Below are 20081 nucleotides of genomic sequence, written 5' to 3' on the forward strand. Positions count from 1 at the left end.
TGCTTCGACTCCACAGGGGAGGCTCAAGATGTGTTTAGTGCCACTAACTTCTCCTCTAACCTTGTTTTCTGTCTCCACTACTTGTCTCCTATTACTTCAGCGGGTGACCTTTTTCTCATTTCATGTGGCCGACTCCCTTTCTCGGCTACGCGATCCCTCAGAAAGGAAGGTTCTTGTCCAGAGGTCCGGGGGTGGGGGTGGGGGGGGGACTACAACATCTGGTATTGTTTTTACTACGACGCCGGCGGTGAGAAGAAGGACACGGGATTACAAGTGTCCACCTCTGCTATCGTGCCTCCAGAGATAGATCCGTTGCATCTAGATCCTTGTGCAGGATCAGACTCTTGAGGCAGTGATTCCGTCTGAGAGAAAGTGCAGTGATATAAAGAAAAGCTCGTCCTCTCCCTCGTTAGTCTGGAGAGAGAAACAGACAGTGAAACCGCGATTAGACGGCGCGATGCCTCCCCGAGTCTAATGGGTGGCATGAAAAAACCCCCGCTGTGAGGAGAACTCAACGGCCTGCCACAGCTCGATAAGCCAGTGAGCTTCTAGAAAAACTAAACATCGTTAAACACGCAGCGTCACCCGCGAGACATCGACTCGCAAACGAAAGGAGAAAAGGAACCCTGTTCACCCCACCGGGGCGGCCATGCAAAACTCCCTCATGGACGCACCTGACTGTGCAAATGTGGTGGTTTCGAAAAGGGAAGGGTGCGGTAATCTCGGTAAAAAAAAACCTTTGGAATATGAAGGGTTTTCGGTAGAACCCAACGGCAGAGTTCTGGTTTGCAGCATTAGGAGAAAACGTTCCAGGAAAAGACCTCCAAAGAACCTCCAAAAGACCTCCAAAGGACCTCCAAAAAACCTTCAAAGAACCGTTATCCCAATCAAAAGGTTCCCTGTGAAACCTCTCGGAGAGGTTTTTCTCTGACAGACGGTTCTCTCCTTTTATGTCTTCTGGGTAGAACCTCTCCGAAAAGGGTTTCTCGTGGAACCAAACACTGCTTAACCTCCCTCAGCAGACGCGAAGCCCCACCTTGGTAAAGCAGAGCGAACCCCTGCGCCTGGTTGGTGCGGTCCGAGTAGAAGTACACGATGACGGAGTCGCCCGTCACGTTGACCAGCTCCCGCGGCGGGCTGCGCCAGTCGAAGCGCGCCACCACCCGGTTGGTGTGGCCGTCCAGGAGCTCCACCATGTCCGTCTGGTCGGAGATCTCGAAGAAGGTGAAGTTGAAGAGGATGGCGTGGGAGCCGGGCACGTGGACGGTCCAGTAGCAGACGCGGCCGGCGGCGTACTTGTCGGGGAAGTCGGGCGAGTAGATCACCCCGGACGGAGCCGAGTAGTTCCCGCCGCAGGCTCCGACCCGAGCTGGAGGAGAGACAGGGAGGCGGTCAAAGCGAGGCTTTGAAACCACGGTGACCACGGGCCCAACAAAACATGGCTGATGGAAGGTGGAATGGATCCAAACTGCAGGCAGCAGCACTGGTGTAATAGTATGTATAGCATACTAGTATACTTCTGTTTTTTTTAAGCAGGCCCTTTTCCCAGGGCCTTTCTACTAGGGTTAGGGTTAGGTGAGGTAAGGAGCAGGGCCCCCCCCAGAGAGGGCCACGGGGGGCACGGGGGGCTACTGTTTCAATAAAATGTTGGGTTTAAAAATTGGTTAAAAAACCTTTTAAACCGTAAAAACTCTAAAAAGTTTATTCTCAGGATGTTAAAACCTTTATTAAAAGAGTCTGAACACAGACTGTCCCCATTAAATCTGTATACAAACACTCAGTAGTTCCACAAAAGGTATAACTAATTCTGATTTATTGTCTACACAGGTGCAGAATATGGTCAGGCCCAGACCTTTTTCTTTGGACCTCTGACTGGTTCTGGGCTTCAAAGGAGATGGACCATCAACGGTAGGGTTTATGTTTACCTTTATGTTTATGTTCAGGGTGGGTTTAGGAATGAGGCCCCTTAGGGTTAGGTGAGGGTTAGGGTTCATTTTCTTCTGGTCCAGTGGGACAGCGGCTCCGAGGCACTAATGGTCACCACCACACAAACACTGATGTATGTTTTACAATAGATTTAACCTGCAGCTGCAGCTGGAAGTTTGTCGCGTTTCACCTTCCAGAAATCACATGATAAAGGCAGCCACGGCGTCAACTCACTGTCGAAGACGATGACCCAGCCGTCTCCGCCGCAGGGCTGGGTGTGGTCGCCAAAGCACACGTGGTTACACTCCATGCTCGGCGACTCGCCGTGGTCCCGCTGGTCCACTTCGTTGCCACAGAAACAGGCGTACCCCGACTCCATGCCGGCGAGCTGCGGGGAGGAGAAGAAAAAAAAAAGAGTTATGCAAATGAACGCATCAGCTATTCAAAACAAACTTTGGGTAACACTTCCCATTATGCTAATCATGATAAATCCATTTGGCACAGTCGGCGGCGATGACTGAGGGACAAACTTTGCGGATGAAACCGGGATATTCTCTGAAAACGACTTTACATAATAGAATAAAACAAGTCTCGCAAACGCGCAGCTCGCTCAAACAGAAGTACTCGCCGTCGGCCCGAGTGTGCGTCGACACGCGGTGAACAGCTCCCTTTTTTTAAATTAAAGCGACTTGAGATGCTGTGATTGCTCGCGTGATTACAAGACGCTGCGACCGGCTGTAAGTGTAAAAAACCCGCAACCTCCCAGCTGATTAGAGGCTTTCCTTCTAAAGCTGCACACAGGGTGCAGAAGATAAACCTCACAGAAATAGCACCTATCCCCCCATCCCATCCCCGCAATTAAAAACTGTTGTTTAAGCGTTCCTGGAAGCGGCGGAGCGGGAATGTCGAAAAAAAAGAAAAACCATTTCGCAACATCTTGACCCCTCCACTCTCAAAAGAGCTTTTGTCCGTCTCTGCAAAAAGGACGCCATTGTCCCTAAACGAATTCACACTGCTGAAGGTGCTGCATCACTTCCCCACTCGCCGTCATGCGCTTGGAATGCACGCAGCCCCCCCCCACACCCCCCACACCCCCCCTCCCCACGTGTCAAGACCGCGTCCTGGTGTCCTTGCACCATCCCGACGCGAATGCTCTCAGAAGCGAGCTCATCGGGCGAGACAGCAAAATGAACACCTGGCCTTGTTCGTAGCTGGGTTAGGGTTACCACGGCGTGCCCCACACGGAGACAGAGGGGGGGGGGGGGGGGGGGGGGGGGCTATTGGTCGCTATGTGTCACCCGCTGGTGGGGATGAAAGCGGATGTTTTGGTGGCTGAATAAAGGGGGCCCACACGGCTCAGGAAGCTGCCAGTAAGTGCAGATGACTTCCATAAAGGCCCGCAGTCATCTCGTGTCCATTATAGACGTGGGGAGGACAATTCGCTGCTTCATTTCGCTCCGTCCAATTAGGGGGGGGGACACACGTTTTTTTTTTAAACTTCCCGGGCACGAGCGGCGGGGATGAAGCCGTCGATGGTTGGTGACGTTCTGAAGGCTTTCTCTCGTCTCACCTTGTACCTCTGCTTCCTGCAGAAGCTGATGCAGTTCTGGATGGTGAGCTTGTTGGAGGTCTCGCTGGTGCCGGACAGGGTGGGCGGGTCTCCGCTGTCTTTGAAGCAGCCCAGGTTGCCAGGCACTGGAAGGGGGGGGGAGGGGGGGGGAAGAGGGGGGGTTAAAGAAAAAGTCAGTTATGCCAAAAGCATTCAGGCCTCTGTTGGAATGCTTCCGTGATAATTTGCCAACTATTCTGTCCCGGAAAGAAAAGAGGAGACGAGGAAGAAGAACGCAGAAAATGTTCCCCGTCAGAGCACACGTTGCATCAGATTAAGAACATAGTGTGTGTTTAACTGTGTGTGTGTGTGTGTGTGTGCGCCTCAATAAAGGTCGGGAAAAACCAATGGCACTTTCTTCTTCCGACCGCATTGAACAAAAGGGAAACATCTGGAGGGAGGCCAAGTCCAACACCTTGAGTCTCCATTAATGGCGGGTGTAATTTCAAACCCGTCATGAGCACAAGGATAACACGCGATAGGCGATAATTATTCACGCTGCAAAGTTTACAGAGAGAGAAAAAACTTAAAAAACAAAATAATAAAAGCGGCAACTACCGGCTTCTACGTCTCAGGTGTACTTCTGTTCACACCTGGCTGGCTTCAATGACTATTGAACATGATGAATGCTAGTCAGGTGAGACCTGGAGATGCGCGACACAAATAGGCCAAACGGCCGCACGCCGACGACGGAAGAAGGCTGTTGACAGACACGTCTGTCCCTCAATCCACTGGGTGCTCGTGCAGTCGCTCACAACGCGGTTTAAGCCTTTCAATTCAAGGTAGAGGCCCAGAAGCCTTTCTGTGGCCCACTTGTGATTTGTTTTTTTTTCTTCTTTTAAACAGGCTTACTCTGGTTTTTCATTTCCACATTTTGAGGTGAAAAGGGATTTGACAAAGAGAAATAAGAGGCAAAACCTGTAAAGGTAGTGAAGCGAAAGCTCCTCGGTCCGACTGGAATTTGTGTCGTCCGACTGGAACAAAAATGGCCGAAAAGACAAGAGCGGGAAGAGACTGGGTCTGTGCACGTGACATATATAAAACACACTTCTTTATCAAGCCTCTGTCCCAAATTCATGTCCAGGTTGAAATCCAATTGACTTTTTCTAAATCCTCCCGAGCTTGAAAGCAAATCAACAAACCCCAAAACCCCCAAAATACCTTTTGAGCCGACCGAGGAGAGTGAATCCTGTTGCGGAGACGCGTGATGGTAAGTGTGATATCGCACAGGGGGGGGGGGGGGGGGGACACATGGCGTCTATGGGTTGGCAGCATCAGCCCCGCTGTGGGCGTCTCTTTGCGTGCTTGTCGTTATTACAGTTGGGAATATATTGGCGTCGGGCAAAAGAAAAATTTGAATATGCATGAAACCATTGAAGGGTGTCGCTCAGAACTGCGTCTATGAACTGGAGTGACCTCGATAAAGACCACACACACACACACACACGCACACACACTGTGAAGTGTTTTTTTCGGGGGTGCCAGTTGTTTGCCAATGTTAACTTTTTGAAGCTGCCACGAAAGCTCCTCTGCATGCGCAGCAGATGCTGCACATTCTGGCTGTTTATATAAGCATGAGGCACAAAGGCTTTGGGGAGAAAATTATTTAGATTTCGCAAGAATGTCCACCACGGACTCGGAGGGGGGGAGGGGGCCGGGGGGGGGGGGGGGGGGATTTGCTGCCATTTGACAGATTACTCCGAGAACACTGAGACCCCCAATGAATCGTGCGCGATATCCCTTTTCTCGCAGCCTCAAGCATGCCGAGGCTTTACAAATGGATTTGAATGGTTGTTAGAATCATTTAGCGAGCCTCCCCGGCACACACACGCACACACACACACACACACTTGTTTGAATTAAGGGCCGGATTATATGTCGGGTTGAAGGCAAACATGCCGGTAACAAGAATGTTCACATTTCAGGGTGAGACGGGGGCAGCGCTGACAGCCGTTTCATTTATCATCCGGGCCTTAAGTACACACGGGATTAAGCCCAGGGAAGTGCGCCGGAGGGGGTCAGGTGAGAGAGAGAGCAGGGACAAACACCTGGTTGGGAACCAGCAACCTTTCCCTCCGGCTTTCCAGGCAGCGCCTCGGCGGGGTCGAGTGGAGCAGCGCTCGGCACCGAGATTAAAGGCAACAGCGGTGCTTTTTCATTTCGCTTTGACAGCAAAATTGCAGGCTCCAGTCCGAAGGATCTGTCATTGTCCTCCGCTGGAGGGGGGGGGGGGGGGGGGGGGGCGCCTCTGGAAGCCGCTGCCTGGAGAGCAGCAGGTGGTGGGGTCGTATCTCACCAGAGCACCACAGCTATTCATGGGAGATGGGGGACGGGGGGGACGGGGGGGACAGCTTCTGCCTTGCAGTGCACGCTATCTGCATGCAGCGTTTATCCCCCCCCCCAAAAAAAATAATGAAAGCTGAAAGTTCCAGAGTGAAACATCTGCTTTGCAGGCGCAACAAGTGCAAATATCTCTGCGTACAATAAGAGGAAAAACCAAATAACGCACTCAACACACTTCAAAGCCGTTGGTGGAATTTAAACTTTAACGAGCCAGAGAGAAGAAATGAGGGAAACACAAGTGCAAAAAACACTCCAGTGAGCCGAGACCAGACCTCGGAAAACCTCAGGAGATCTCAGCGGGGGGGCCGGGGGGGGCATAAACAAGGCTTGACTGCAGCCAGATTCATCACAAACCTGAACCAGAAAAGAGCAGGTAGTTAGCCTTCCCACAATGCATCACTGTGAAAGACAGACGGCGGGCAAAACAACAAAGTTGTGTGTCTCGGAGGGACGGCGAGACTCCGCAGACACAACAATCGGCGCGGGAAGAACGCGGGAGAGATAAAAACCGAGGCTTTAAAGGGAACATTACTGCGTTTATAAATGTCTGTGACATTCGAGAGCGCAGAAAGTTAAATAAATCCAAGGAAGAAATTAGAAAGAAACGAGAGGTTCGAAGAGAGAGCAAAATAAATGTTTTCATTTTAATGGGACTTTAATGTGTCTCTCTTTTCAAAATAGATTTCACTGTGAACAACCGCGCCGTGCCGGCTGGATGCAGGCGGGCACGGCGCGGTTATCACATATTTTCACTTCAAAGATGAGGTGAGACACACAGAGAGAGAGAGAGAGAGAGAGAGAGAGAGAGAGAGAGAATACGAAGCCTGAAGGAGCAATGAACCTTTAAAGCCTCGGCTTTAAAATCCCAGTTGAAACACTGCCGTGTTCGGTACGAAAGCCATTTCCACAGTCGGTCCTAATCCCATAATCTACAAGGGAAGCCACGATGACACTGAACAAATGTAGATACAAGAGCACCAGAGCTTGAAAAAACATTTAATAAAGCGGCAGAACGAAGGCGGCGCGTTAGACATCGATACAGCTGGCATCGTCCCGTCTGCGTTATCGTGATTTAGATCATATTTACCGCTTCAGTCTCTCTGTCGTTCCTTAATTTAATGCATTGAATTAAAGTGTCTGTGTTATCTCAACTCCAGCAGTTTCTGATTTCATCCTTTTAATATGTGCTGGCTGACTTGATTTAGAGCAGCAAAGATGAAGCAAATGGCCGAGCTGAATCGGACAACAACTTCCACCTGAAAACGTGCTCATGGCGAAAGAAAAACTAGATCTCGCTTCGATAATTGTAAGTTGAATATTTTCTGATTTTGTACAGATGCTCAAATAAAACAATCTATCGAAAAATATTCATTTAGTCCATAAGAAATTAACATTCTTGCAGTTTATAGACTATAGAGGAATTGAAAAGTTCCAGTTGTGATTTTTAATTTCATGGATTACTTTTCTCACATTCAGTTCAGACATCTGAAGAGATTTAGTTTTGATGTCACTTATGAGTTATGGCAAAGTAAATTTGATCTGCGGCAGAGAGATCAATCTGTGATAAGAAGAGAAATTAAACCGAACTTGGCTGAAAACACTGGGAGGAAAATCTTAACATTCGTGGTGGGCAACATCGTCCCTTAAGCAGCACCGCCCTTTCATCAACATCCAATTACACCACAAAGACATCGCTGCCTCCGCGTTAGAGAGAGGGGGGGGGGGGGGGGGCGAGAAGCAGCACTTTGTCAGCACCAAAAGGCTGGATGTATTTAAAAACACAGGTATGCTGAACACTCCCAGGTTCACACACAAACGCACACCTCCTGGAACGCACACCGCCCCGCCAGGAATGCTAAGTGCAACAAATCAAGCAAACCAACAACACTTATCACAGTCGGGTGTTTATGTGACCCCCCCCCCCCCCCCCGCCATCACGTTCCTTCTCTCCGTCACTGTGTTTCCGCTCCATCTATTACACCCTTTTGTAGTTGCAGCTCAATACGTAAACAAATACAGCTGCTACGTCTCATGTAGCCTGTGATTATTATCATGCAAGAAGCGCGGAGCTAACCGAGAAACAAGGCCCTGACTAACCGCCCGACCCCCACCCCCCCCCCCCCCCCCCCCGACCCCCCACCGGGTCGAGCGTCTCTCTGGAAACTCCGAATTGTTTGCAGGGAAGGGTGGGAGTCGCTGTGGTGTGTTTCTGTTGGGGGTTCATGCTTTGCTTTTCTATAGAGATCATAAATTATCCAGCCTGTAAATGGGAACCGTCTGCTGCGTTGGGACAATAAACGGCGCTTATTATCGGGCGGGATGAGGGAGGTATTTGTTTCCCGCCGGGCTGACTTTGCTCGTGGGATGTTCAGAGAGAGAGAGAGACGCCACTGTTTCTTGTTTGTCACGTGCGTGTTTACTGTGTCTCTGTGCGTCCTCTTTCATGCAGTTTAAATATTTCTGTGCGTGTGCGGTGGAGGCAACGAGATGGAGATGGACGGAGATCAATGCCCACCGGGCCCCGGCATCTAGTTAGATGGAAGAGGGAAGGGGCCCGGGTGCTTTAAATGAATAATCAGTGCCTCATCGGAGAGACCCGGGCCGAACAATGCTAGGGCAAGGGATGAAAAATGGCCGCCGCGCTGCTTCGCTGACTCTGTTTCCCACGCAGGGAGGAGGGGGGGGGGGGGGGACTCGATACCGAAGCGACCGCGATGAGACAAGAAGACGAGCAGACGCCGTGTGACCACCCCGAGCCCCTTGCATTAATCGTCATTCGCTTCCACGCAGACCCACTTCCCGTCTGTCCACTCAAACACACACATTTTCATTTCAATGATCAAATGCTAGTTGACCATATGAGGATCATTCGCTGGTGCAGACACTGTGTGGGAAACACAAGAAGAACCGCTCACAACAGCAGTAATCACCATGAAAGTAAAGACCAAGCGACCTGCTGATTGATTCTTTGGGCCCAATCAGCCCCAAACCTTTTGTTTTGAGGAAAAGACATTAATCAAAGGGCCTTATTAAAGGTCACTGTTAACGTCATCCGGCTAACATGAGACAACACAGGCGTGTTTCGGTAGCTGGGTAGTTAGCTGACGTTAGCGTTAGCTTATCACAAGAAGATGAACTCTAAACGTTATAAACAATGTTATCATTGCCGGTGTGACCGCGCTAGCAGGCTGATGTTTAGCATGTGGCTCAAAGCGCTGCTGTTCCTTAAAACGGCGCGGTGCCTTCCGTGTTTAAAAAGCACGCCAACACAGACAGGCCGTACGCCGTGAGCCTGAATGAGACTAGCTTAACAATGTGCAATAAAATAAGGACTTTTATTGCACCTGCTGGTCTGCATTTGGCTCCCGGCCCTCATTCCTGAGAGCTATTAATCTCCTCTTCTCCAAGACAAGTGCTAGACACTGGCCATCCCCTTGTTCTCATTAGCAAACATGCTACACAACGGGCTCGCCTCGCAATCAATACCTTTAATTCCCTAATGGCCCCCGTTGAGAGAAGGAAGGAGCCGGAGAGCAGCTGAGAGATTAAATCTACTTGACGTCCCGGAGGCTTGTTTTCGTAAGAAGAGTTTCTGCTCTCTAATTTCTGACTGAAAGTTCCCTCACGTCACTGCAGACAGGTATTTCGCCCCGAGGGCGGGTGTGGGTGGAGCAACGAGGGAGTCAGAGGTCAGAGGTCAGAGGTAAATAACAATGAGTGCGTTAAAAGCCCTCCCTGCAGAGCAACGCTTTTGCCAAACTTCTTCTGTCCTGTTTCTCCGGCGCGTTGATGGTCAACGGTCAGAAAGTCCACCTCACATTCACGTGGACTTCCACCATACGAGCAGGATTGTTTGGGTTAAACCTCTGAATCTAATAATGTATTTAGTTGGATGGAAAACGACGAGGCGGCGTGGCTAATTTTCAACACAAATATTGTTTTCATTAGCTCTTTATGAACTTGCTGTTTTATGGGGAGCCACATTGTGAGAATTGTCTTTTATTTGCTCTGTTGGATCATCCGACAGACATCTGTCTTTGACATTTAAAAAGTCCCAAAGTTTTTTTTTAACTTTCTTTCTCCAGTTTTTGAGACAGAACAACACGACTGACCTCGCACCAACACTGTTCCTCTTCAGTTTTACATACAGGAGCTTCTTTTAAATGGACGGAATGGTTCGCTTTTGATGTCCTCACCTTGAAGGTCTGAATCTAAATCTTCTCTCCACTCAGTGTTTGTGGGGAAAGCTGTTGCGCAACCCCTTAAAAAAATATTGTGCCGATGAAAACGATGACAGTTGAGTGAGCTTGAAGATGATTTTTTTTTTTACCCATCCGCCTCTTCCACGTTGTCTTATCTTGTGGACGGGGAGACAGGTACATCGTCTCGCAATATTTATACGTGCCTCGGCGTGTTTATTTCCAATTTCTGTCCTGAACGTTCCGTGATTTTGCTTCTGTCTGGTCTCGAAACCTCTCAGACTCCTCCTGGTCTCTGAACCGTAATTACACTTCCCTGGAACTCAGTTATCAGTTAACACGGCCTTGGCTTGTTGAAGACACCATTAATCACTTGACAACCGTTTAATTACTCAAGAAATGTATCGAGAACAAAAACACCCTGGACATAAATTTGTCTGTGAACTTCCTCTGATCGGCTGGTAGAAGAAGACTCAACGTGGAGTCACCTTGGGATTCTTCTTCCTGGGGGCCGTGCGTGATGTTTGCACCACATTTGCGAAGAAAATTCAAAATCAGTCTCAATTGCAGCACTATTTTGACAGCCTTCCCTTCCACCTGTTTCAGGCTCTTCTTCGTGTCGAGTGTGCGTACTTCAAAGAGGTGGTGGTATTTCTTTATGTTTTACTTCATAAATCTTTACATTTAACAACCAAGAAGATGCACATTTACAGCGATTGAGGCGGAGGGACACACGGAAACACGGGGACCATCGACTCAGTTCGGCTGCTTGGACGTGGATATCCTACTTGGACGTGGATATCTGGTCCGATTCATTCAAGCTGGCGTCCTTCTCGCGTGTCTCGCGACTTCAAAGGGACGTTTAGCGTCTTCATAAATCAATCCTAATGAAGGCAATAGCTCATCGCTGCATATTTTCCTCAGCGTTTGGCAATAAGACCGCGGGCCAAACGCGTAACTACTTTGTTCTAATGTCTTCAAGGTGGGGCTGCTTAGCCTGCCAGATGGATGTGGTGCCTCCAGTGGGAAGACTATTGTTCCACGGTGACAGACAAGGTTAATCAGATGTTCCCTCACTTATTAGAGAGGATAGATTTGTGTACAGCCAACTTTAAGAGAGCTATTCAAGTTATCAAGTCCTCTTAAAAGTTATATTCAACACAGCAGGTATTGTCGGCCCCAGTGATGATAATTACATACTTTCTATGAATAGAAAAATATATTCTTAAGGGAAATATTTATTTTTCCATCCTGTTAATAGGTCCTAACTTAGGTCTAAACTTATTAGGTTTAGATCAGTGGGGAAAAAATGTTTACCTAAGTAAAAGTAGTAATTGTTGTGGTAACATACTCAGTTTTGTGAAAAGGTTGATTAATGTTGCTTAGAGTCATCAGGTGATCAGATTCCTCTCAAAATGAGAACTGAAACAATGTCCAAAGATTTAAGTAAGAGTACTCATTATATTATCGACATATTCTTATTCAGAGGTCTTATATTACTAATGTGGCAGCTGTCAAGGTGTGGTGGATATAGCTCATTGTTGAATTGCACTTTTCTAAATACGCAAAGTAAGCAGCAATTTCATGGAATAAAACATTTACACGTTAAAAAAAAAGTAGCTTATAAGAGAGTAAAAATACTTCTTAGCATCTGGTCGGGTAAAAAGCACCAATGAAATGTCCCTTTTATAAGTGCACACTTAATTCCTGCAACCAATACTGACAGCTGTTGTAAGTCTCTCAGCGGAACAACGAGTTTGTCCTGGTTTCACAGTCTGCTGTTCGGAGATGAGTCCTGGGCGTGCAGGATCAAAGCGCCTCCGCCTTGGACGGGCCGCTCGAGGCCTTTGTCCCTCTGCGTCATTCAAACTCAGCCGAGGCACTTGGTGAGGAAGGACGCTCGGGCGCGGAAAGGTTCCACCGATAGACCCTTCGTATGAATCCTTCTCTGATGTAAATGAGTCAGTGACAAACTGACCTAAAGCACAGAGACAAAGGAATTCCACACGGGAAAAGCTTCGCTTCGCCGCACTTCAGTGGTCTGGGAACAACGAGGTCCTCGAGGCCTCGAGGCCTCCGTGACACACCGTGGAAACTCAAGTTTGCGCGGAAGTCGCGCCTTTTTCGAAGTGCTTTAATCTACCCTGTCCAACTATGTGTTCCTGGCCCCGTGTGACCTCGCTGGCGGTGCAAGCCTCACCCGGGTGGCGTGAGGCCAGATGTGCAGGAAAACACAGCTGGACAACGGATCCGAACCGCTTCGCGGGCTCCAGGTGCCTCAACTACCAACCACGCAACAATCCAAGCAAAGACAGGAAAAAACAGCAGACGAAACAAAAAGCCAGACGAAGTGAAAACAACGAGCGCCGTCGCCCTTCCTCCGCCATCGCGGGTTTCCGCGATGGATGAGACGCAGCATCGAGAGCGTGTGGGCGAAACCCATCCGGGACAAAAGCTGGCCTGATTTCACCCGGAGACAAGGGAAGAGCCCGACTGCTTACAGTCCGCTCTCCTCCCAAACCACAAAGGTTCCAAGACGTCAGCCGAGAAAAGAATGAGCTAAATGGACAGTCGTCTGAAAGAAAATAGGTCAGTTAAAGGTCTAATGGGACCTTTGACTGGGTCTGATGGTGGATGGTGGCGGAAGCTCCAGGGTTCAAGGAGAAACCCCCCCCCAACATCCCTCCAAGTCTCACGTTCCGCCTCCACCGTCTGATCACTGAGGTCGAACTCATGCTGCATCGTATCTTTCAGGCTTTAAATGTTTATCTGATGTAAGTACCTTCAATTTTTGGAAATTCATCTTCATCTTTCCAATTCCAGTCACAGTTTTCCTTCAGTTACACAACGTGTAAAAGTGTTCTGACCTGATCTGACCATGTGACCATGTGGGAATTGTTGGTACGGCGTTTGGTTGCCTTGGAAACGTCAGCGTGTGTCACGTACACTTTGGAAAAAAGCTCGCGGCAAATCGCTGCATCTGAACCTCCTGTGCCGGAATTCCGATCTCTGTCATCAAAAGCTGCCGTAGGTGGATCCACCTGAGTCGGCTTTCAGCGGGAGCGGTTAAAAAAGGTGCAGGGCATGAAAGTAAGCGGATTAAAGAGCGCAAGTGTGTGCCAAACCGGTGGAGGAGACACAACTCTCACATGTCCGTCCAGGAAAAGAGTCTCCGGCAAGAATCAGTCGAACACACAAACAGGTAGAAAAGAAAAACCTGTCACAACACGGTGAGAAGCCGGAAGGGGGAAAACAGACAGGTGATTGACAGCTGGCATCAAAGCGAGGGCGGGCCCGGGCATCGCCGGAGGAGGGGTGATGGGAGGCAATCAGAGACATTTTTTTTTACATGATGATAGCAGTGAACAACTTTCTACCAAAGCTACCCAAGGCACACGGGGGGAGGAGGGGGGGGGGGGGGTCAGGACGGAGAGAGAGGGGGGGAGAGGGAAAAGGGAAGCCTTACTCTGGCACGTGGGGATGTCGCAGTATCTCCAGTAGATCCCGTCTTCGTGATCCGCGATGTAGCACCACGGCTGGACGTCCCCGTCGGGGTTCCTGCAGACACAGAGGGAGGGGCACAGGAGTCAGACCGTGTAATGTGATTGGTGGTTATACACCATTGTGGAGGGAAGAGGAAGCTAAGTTGGTTTATTTAGTTTTTCAGAAACTGTTACCTGTCCGTCTCAGTGTGGGAGCACAGGTGAGCTGGGGACGTAGTAAGGGATGAAAAGCGTTGGGGGGGGAGGGAGGGAACCAAAAAATAAAAACTAAGATACAAAGACCAACTTACAACCTCCCTGCAGAGGAGGGGCTGAATTCACAATGATATTTCAGAGGGGGATTGTCCCTTCATCCTCTGAGGGGTTTGACCACGTCAGTCAAGGGCCAGACCGACGGCTCGGTGAGTGGAGATGGCTAGAGGTCGGGGGGGGGGAGGAGGAGGAGCCTTTGTTGTGGCCAGACACGGGGCGATGGGCTTTGTCTGAGGCTCTGGCCTCTTTTGAACACACCACGGAGGCACTTTTGACCCGCCATAATGAGGCCACCAGGCCCCCCCCCCCCCCCCCCCCCCGGCGCTTTCGCACCTCAGGTCCAGCGGCAGACGGCGAGACGGATGAAGGCCTTGTATCTGGCAGCGCGACCCCTCGCGGGCCACTTCTAAATCGCTGACAAACGATTTCGGAGGAACCTCGTCCGGGGGGCCTTTCAGCTCCTTTCCGCATCTATTTCAGCATTAGTGTGAACTGTAGCTTCGCACCCTGTCGACTAAAAAAATAAATAATAGTCCTGTTAGATGACTTGGCTTTTTTTTTTTTTTTTTTCACCCTGACGCCGGAGACCTTTTTCTCCTCTCTTCTGACACGCCTCATTGTAGCATCCTGAAAAAGCCCTGCAGCGCTGCGCTATCCCCTTACGCCCTTTGTGAGCGGAGTTGTGAAGGGCGTTTCCATTTCTTTTCTTCTCCTATAAAAAAACACTATCCCCGAGTTTCCTTCCCCTCTGTTCACACACAGAATGAGGAGTTGACAAAGATGTCGGTGGCAACCAATTTTTTTTATTTATTTTTTTAGGGTTGAACTCAAGTTTAAGCCTCATCCTCTTTCTTTTGAGTTGTGTGCGGTCATGTGTGGAATGTCACATCTGTTGTGTTCCTTCTGTGCCATCAAACTTTTCTCAGTCTCACATGTCCACGTGCTAACAGGACACCATGTTTTTCCGGTAAAATTTTGAAACCTCATCTTGGTTGTTGCACCAGCCAGTTTTGGAGGCAGACACCTGTTTGTCTGCCCCGAGGCTCCTGCTGAACTCGAGAGGGCGAAACGTAGGTGCAACCTACGCGGGGACATTGGATCGGTTCCCCTTCTCTTTTTCATCAGCCTCCACGTGGACATGACACTCCCAAGATCTCACCTGCAGCCACCTCTGTAATTTACTACACTCTTCTTGAGATTTTGATCCAAAGCTCCCCCCGTCCCCAAAGGGTGTTTCAACCCTAACCCACACACACCTGCACACGCACACACACACACACACACACACCTATTAGGAAGCACGGGAACATCATCCGCAGGGCTGAGGTGAAGAGGCCAGCACACATGACAGACAGACCTGCCCCAAGGTGCAGTGTGTGTGTCAGTGTGTTTGTGTGTGTGTCAGTGTGTGTGTGTGTGTGTGTGTGAGGGGAGGGATGGGGGGGGGGGGGGGGGGAGCAGACAGTGTCAGAATAGCTGAGGTGCAACAGTGCAGATAAGAGCAGCCCTCAATGGGAAATCCATGAGTTTAACAGAGGAAGACTCCGTTCCATGTGATAAAAGTTGCTGTCAGTGCGTGTAGGTGTGTGTGTGTCCGTGTTTGTGTGTCACGGTTCCTGTTTTTAGGGCTTAGGGTGCGTGCGGCGGGGGGGGCCCCTCGTCGAACCGCTCTCGCGCCCAGAGGGTGGATCGCAGACGATGTTTGGACGCTTAATTGGCATAATCATGCCACTTTTGGCTCAGGAGTGAGCAACACACTTTGGTGCGGCGCCAATCACAGGCCCACGGCGCCCCCGGGGGGGGGGGGCTCGCGGCCTCGCTGCACGGCCCCGCACTCACCCGAAGGCGAGAGGGGCTCACATCTGAACGCAGAGCGAAAAACAGCTGTTCTTGGCTGGCTGCTGCTCAAAAGCTTTCCTTTTAACAACTGTTTTCCACGCACCTTAACCAGGAAATTTATGGTCACTTTTAAAAAAAGGCCCGTGTGGAAATCTAAACAAAACTATTTGTTTGAAGGCTGCGAATAACACGCACATCGTTGTTTTCAGTTTGAACTTTTAGGTGCGATCCAAGAGGGACCTTTGTTGTTTTCGTTGCGGGCTGGAATATTTAGAACGAGACTTCTGAGAACGCGGTTTCCAGGCGGAAAAAGGTACGACGCCGCAGCGAGCCTTTTTGCATAACGTCACGAGACGCTTGTCAAAACCATCCGAGCGGACGGACATCGACCGCGTTGCCTGCGGCGGTTGCATCGCAGCCCGTTAAAAGCAGCCGCGGCGTTCTTCCTCTGCACCAATTCTAAGAAAATGTCCCCGATAGTCCAAAGATCCAAAAATATGGAAGTTACAAGCAGTGAAAGCAAAAACCTTGATGAAGTCTCATTTTTTTTTACACGATCGGAGGGAGGAGAGTGGCGGTGGAAAAGCTGGTCTGGGGTCGGGGTTGATTCGAGGTCATCGGCGCATCAGAGTCTGGTAAATTCACTGCCTGAGAGAAAGACTTTTTAATCAACTTTGATCACTTTGGCTTTTCAAACCTGCTGCCATGATATTACACGACGCGACCCGGAGAGGCCCGGGGTGCCCCGGAGAGGCCCGGGGTGCCCCTGAGAGGCCCGGGGTGCCCCTGAGAGGCCCGGGCTGCCCCTGAGGTGTGGGGCTGATGGGAAAGACGACGGCAGCGCCTCAAACGAACGAAGGTTGGGAGCTCTTCGCCCCGCGCCAGACTCCCGCTGGGGTTAAACTCTCCGGAGGTGGATTCAGCGACTTAAAACTGCTTGAAAAAACCCTGTTGGCCGACGCTTTGGGGGGACACACACACATCTATTCTATTTCCTCGATTTAACTAACAGAGTCACACAAAACGGTGAGCCGCAGTTTGCCAGAAACTCAAGATACGCACCTGACAATAATGGAGATTCAATTACAATCAGCTCGGGGAACACTATTCACTCTGGCATTTCCATTATCTCATCTATGAAAGGGAAAAGCATTAGAAGCCCCCAGTGGACGCTCATAAATTATACAGTTCGCACACACACACACACGCACACACACACCTGCATATAAATAGCTTAGGAAATGGCTGGCAAAGCCATTCAACCACCCACTGAACCGTCACTTCACACCCTCATACTAATGCAGCGGGCGAGGGGAGGGGGGGGGGTCTGTAAGAGCAGTAGTTTGTAGGGAACAATAAAGGAAAATATACACCAGTACTTAAGTGCGTGTGACGTTCTTCTCATGAATGTCACGAAGTAGTTAGAAAAGGTCAAGAAGGTACTGGAGCTCAGTGGCGGATCATCATCGGGACAGAAAGGAGTCTCAGTTTAGACACAGGAGCTGTTGTCCTTTTACTCAAAGCTCCTTTTCTTTGACCGGAGAACAATGTGACGTTTCCCCTCTGCTCAGCTTCTCCCTGCTTTAACTGTTTTTGTTTTTTTTGATGAATTGTGGGGGCTTTCAGGGCTCTTTTCTCCAGCTCCGATGTCCTCCTGCTCGGAGCACCTGCGCCTTGGGCCTCAAGCTCTCTGCTCCATTTGGCCTCAGGGTCGGACCGGGTCCGTCCTTCTGTCCACGAGTTGAGCCTGGAATGCCTGATTTAACGCCAGAGAGACGGACGGGGCGCGGCCCGGGAAGACGAGAGCGAGTTTGAAGGTTAAAGAAGAGAGTCCCAAACGGCCGGCTGCGCCTCATGCAAATGAGGAGATTTGCAACTCAAATCGAGCAACGACGTTCTCCCCCCCCCCCCACCGTCTCACTTTCTGTCAAAAGGAATCCAAAACATTGCTCGCCACCGTCCTCTGAAACGCGCCTGTGCACGTGGACCGGGGCAAGACACTCCGTGGATTCCGTCCCTACGTCTTTAGGAGCCAAAGGAAGTGGTTCCCAACCCTACTGGGTTGGGGGGGGGGGGGGGGAGGGCCGAGGGGCTGAAAAAGAAATAAAGCCCTCGGGCCGGCGTTGAGTTGGAAAAGCTGCAAAACTGCGAATCCGTGGGCCAAGAAAAACCCGCCGAATCCAAACAGCGAGGATGTCGAATGTGGGATCGCGCGTTGGACACGACGCTGTCCTAATGTGCGCCGAAAGCCCCCCCCCCCCCCCCCTCGCGCCGCTCTGGATGTTTAACCTGCTCATAAATCCTCAGAATTCCCATCCAGCTCAAGTAGGACTGAAATCCGGCCGGTGCCACTTCAAAGCATCGCTGCGTTATGAGTTTACAACCATGAACCGGAGAAATGTTTCAGAGGTTTCAGGGGCATTAGGGGCCGAGGAGGGGGAGGAGGGAGAGAGGGGTGTGTGTGTGGGGGGGGGGGGGGTGTTCTGGTCCTTACGCCTTGGCACACTGTTCTGGACGTCTCGGTGAAATCGGGAACTGACTCACGGGGATGAGGCGCGCGGGTCAGCTGACACAAACTCCTTTGAGCGTGTGACAGTGCTAAACGATGTGTCGGATGTCCGACCGATAAAATATTCAGTGCCCCCCCCCCCACCCCCCCACCTCCTCTCCTCTCTCCCCCCTTCCCTCCCCCCGCGACGAAGCCAAAAATGATTTAGAAAACCGAGTGTCTGGGACGAGGTTTAAAGAGGTTTAAAGTTGCTGATGCTCGGCACAAAGGGAGATCGCTTCATGTGATAACAGCAATAAAACAAAAACAGGGGGAGCGGGTCGCTCCTCCGGTGCAGAGAGGTGAAACTGACTTGAAATGAGTGAAAAGCTTGGAGAATAATAGCGGACTGAACTTTCCTCCTGAGCTTCATCTCTGGGGTCGTGAGGGGAACCTTTCAGGAACCACATGAACGCAGTTTAATCCTTGTAAAACCACGCCCTTAAAGTACAATATGGCTGGATATTTTCATCACCTCTCATGTTGTCTCCATTTATTTCTAAGCCGCCTGCTTTAATCGGACTCACCTGCAGTAGTTGTGGCTGCCCAGGCCGCCCTCCCCATTGGGGTACTTGAGGGTGTTGTAAGGGTGCTGGAAGGTCTCGTTCCAGAAGAGGCATGGCTTCCCGGCCCGCAGGCCGGTCTGGTTCTGGAAGCCCCTGTAGTCCTCTCCGTTGGCGGTGTAACACTCTGAAAGGAGAGCGGCGGCGAGAGATGAGAACTTTTGAGCGTTTTGATGTGTTTTAATGTGTTTTCATCACCGATCCCAGACGATTCGCTTGGAATAATCGAATCCTTCCCCCCCGGACTCTGTTCATTTCAAAGCCAGCAAAAAAAAAGAGATCAATCATTTTTAATTAATGTCGACGGCAGGAGCGTAGAGGAAAAGAATGGCCCACAGATATCTAACAAAAGCAAACATGGCTCCCATTTCCAGGAAGTGTTTGACAGCCATGTGGCCGAATCAGAGAGAGAAAGAGATTCGGTTCCCCGGCGCAAAACAATGGTTTTTCTTCCCCCTACAGAGGGAATTCAAATAAACAATGCCTGATGGGAGCATTATGAGGCATCAACACTCGTCACTCTCATCCTGGGGGGGGGGGAGGGCGGGAGGGGGATTCCTCTTCTGATTGCATTAGGTTGGAAAATATGAGCATAATAACAGCAAACAGAGCAGGACACCCCTCTGCTCGCGGCGTTTAGGCCTGAAGCTCTGATTTTAAGAACATGCGGTCATGCTTTACAGCCTCGACCCAATTGCTTTTCAGAATGCAAACTATTTCACCTGAATGCCTGTCAGTCAAACGGGGGGCAGAGACAGAAGAAACAGCGCCGCGCTTGTTTGGCCCGCCTCCACGGAGACGCGTCGCCAGATCAACGGGCCGTCGACTCCCTTAAAGGACGTTCAAGAACGGTGTCTACTGAGGAATGTGAAGTTCCACCTGTTTGGTGATTTGCTTTCCAGTATTTTCTACCCTTTACTTCTGCTAAAGTACTGCACTTCATTTCAGAGCAATTCAAAGGCCCCAGCTGTTCTCTGTGCGGCAGCCAGAGTCGCTTTTAATCAAAGCCGCTTCGGCGGCGTCTGTTCAGTCGAGCCGCTGCGTGGCGTCGCCCTGCTGCCATCACGAAGCCTCTCTGTTGTCTCTAAATGGCTCTCTCAGGGGGGAGGGCGGGGGGGGAGGGGGTTAATCCCACCTCCGCATGCGAGGATATCGAGCAGCAGTGGTCGTCAATCCAGCTGAGCCGACGCGACTCGCGCGACGCCAGGTAAAACATCTTGATGGCGCTACAGAAGTGATTTTTGCCACCGTTGCCCGAAGGGGGGGGCTGCTGAGGGCCAACGCGTGGTAGGACGTCGC

At 50.5% G+C, this 20081-nt stretch overlaps 1 protein-coding gene across 1 annotated transcript in view; it reads right to left on the minus strand.

Annotated features, from left to right (window-relative positions):
• Window positions 1-550: 550 nt before the first annotated feature.
• The window catches only part of kremen1 (kringle containing transmembrane protein 1), a 31765-nt gene continuing 12234 nt past the window's right edge, over window positions 551-20081 (minus strand). Inside the window, exons 2-6 of the mRNA XM_062562574.1 lie at window positions 18747-18909; window positions 13544-13635; window positions 3497-3621; window positions 2161-2314; window positions 551-1369 (exon numbers count right to left, since the gene is read on the minus strand). Of these exons, the coding sequence (XP_062418558.1) occupies window positions 888-1369; window positions 2161-2314; window positions 3497-3621; window positions 13544-13635; window positions 18747-18909 (1016 nt within the window). The 3' untranslated portion in view covers window positions 551-887. The remainder of the gene's footprint in view (window positions 1370-2160; window positions 2315-3496; window positions 3622-13543; window positions 13636-18746; window positions 18910-20081) is intronic.

Source organism: Pungitius pungitius, chromosome 5 (assembly GCF_949316345.1).
Source record: "Pungitius pungitius chromosome 5, fPunPun2.1, whole genome shotgun sequence".
Lineage (NCBI taxonomy): Eukaryota > Metazoa > Chordata > Actinopteri > Perciformes > Gasterosteidae > Pungitius > Pungitius pungitius.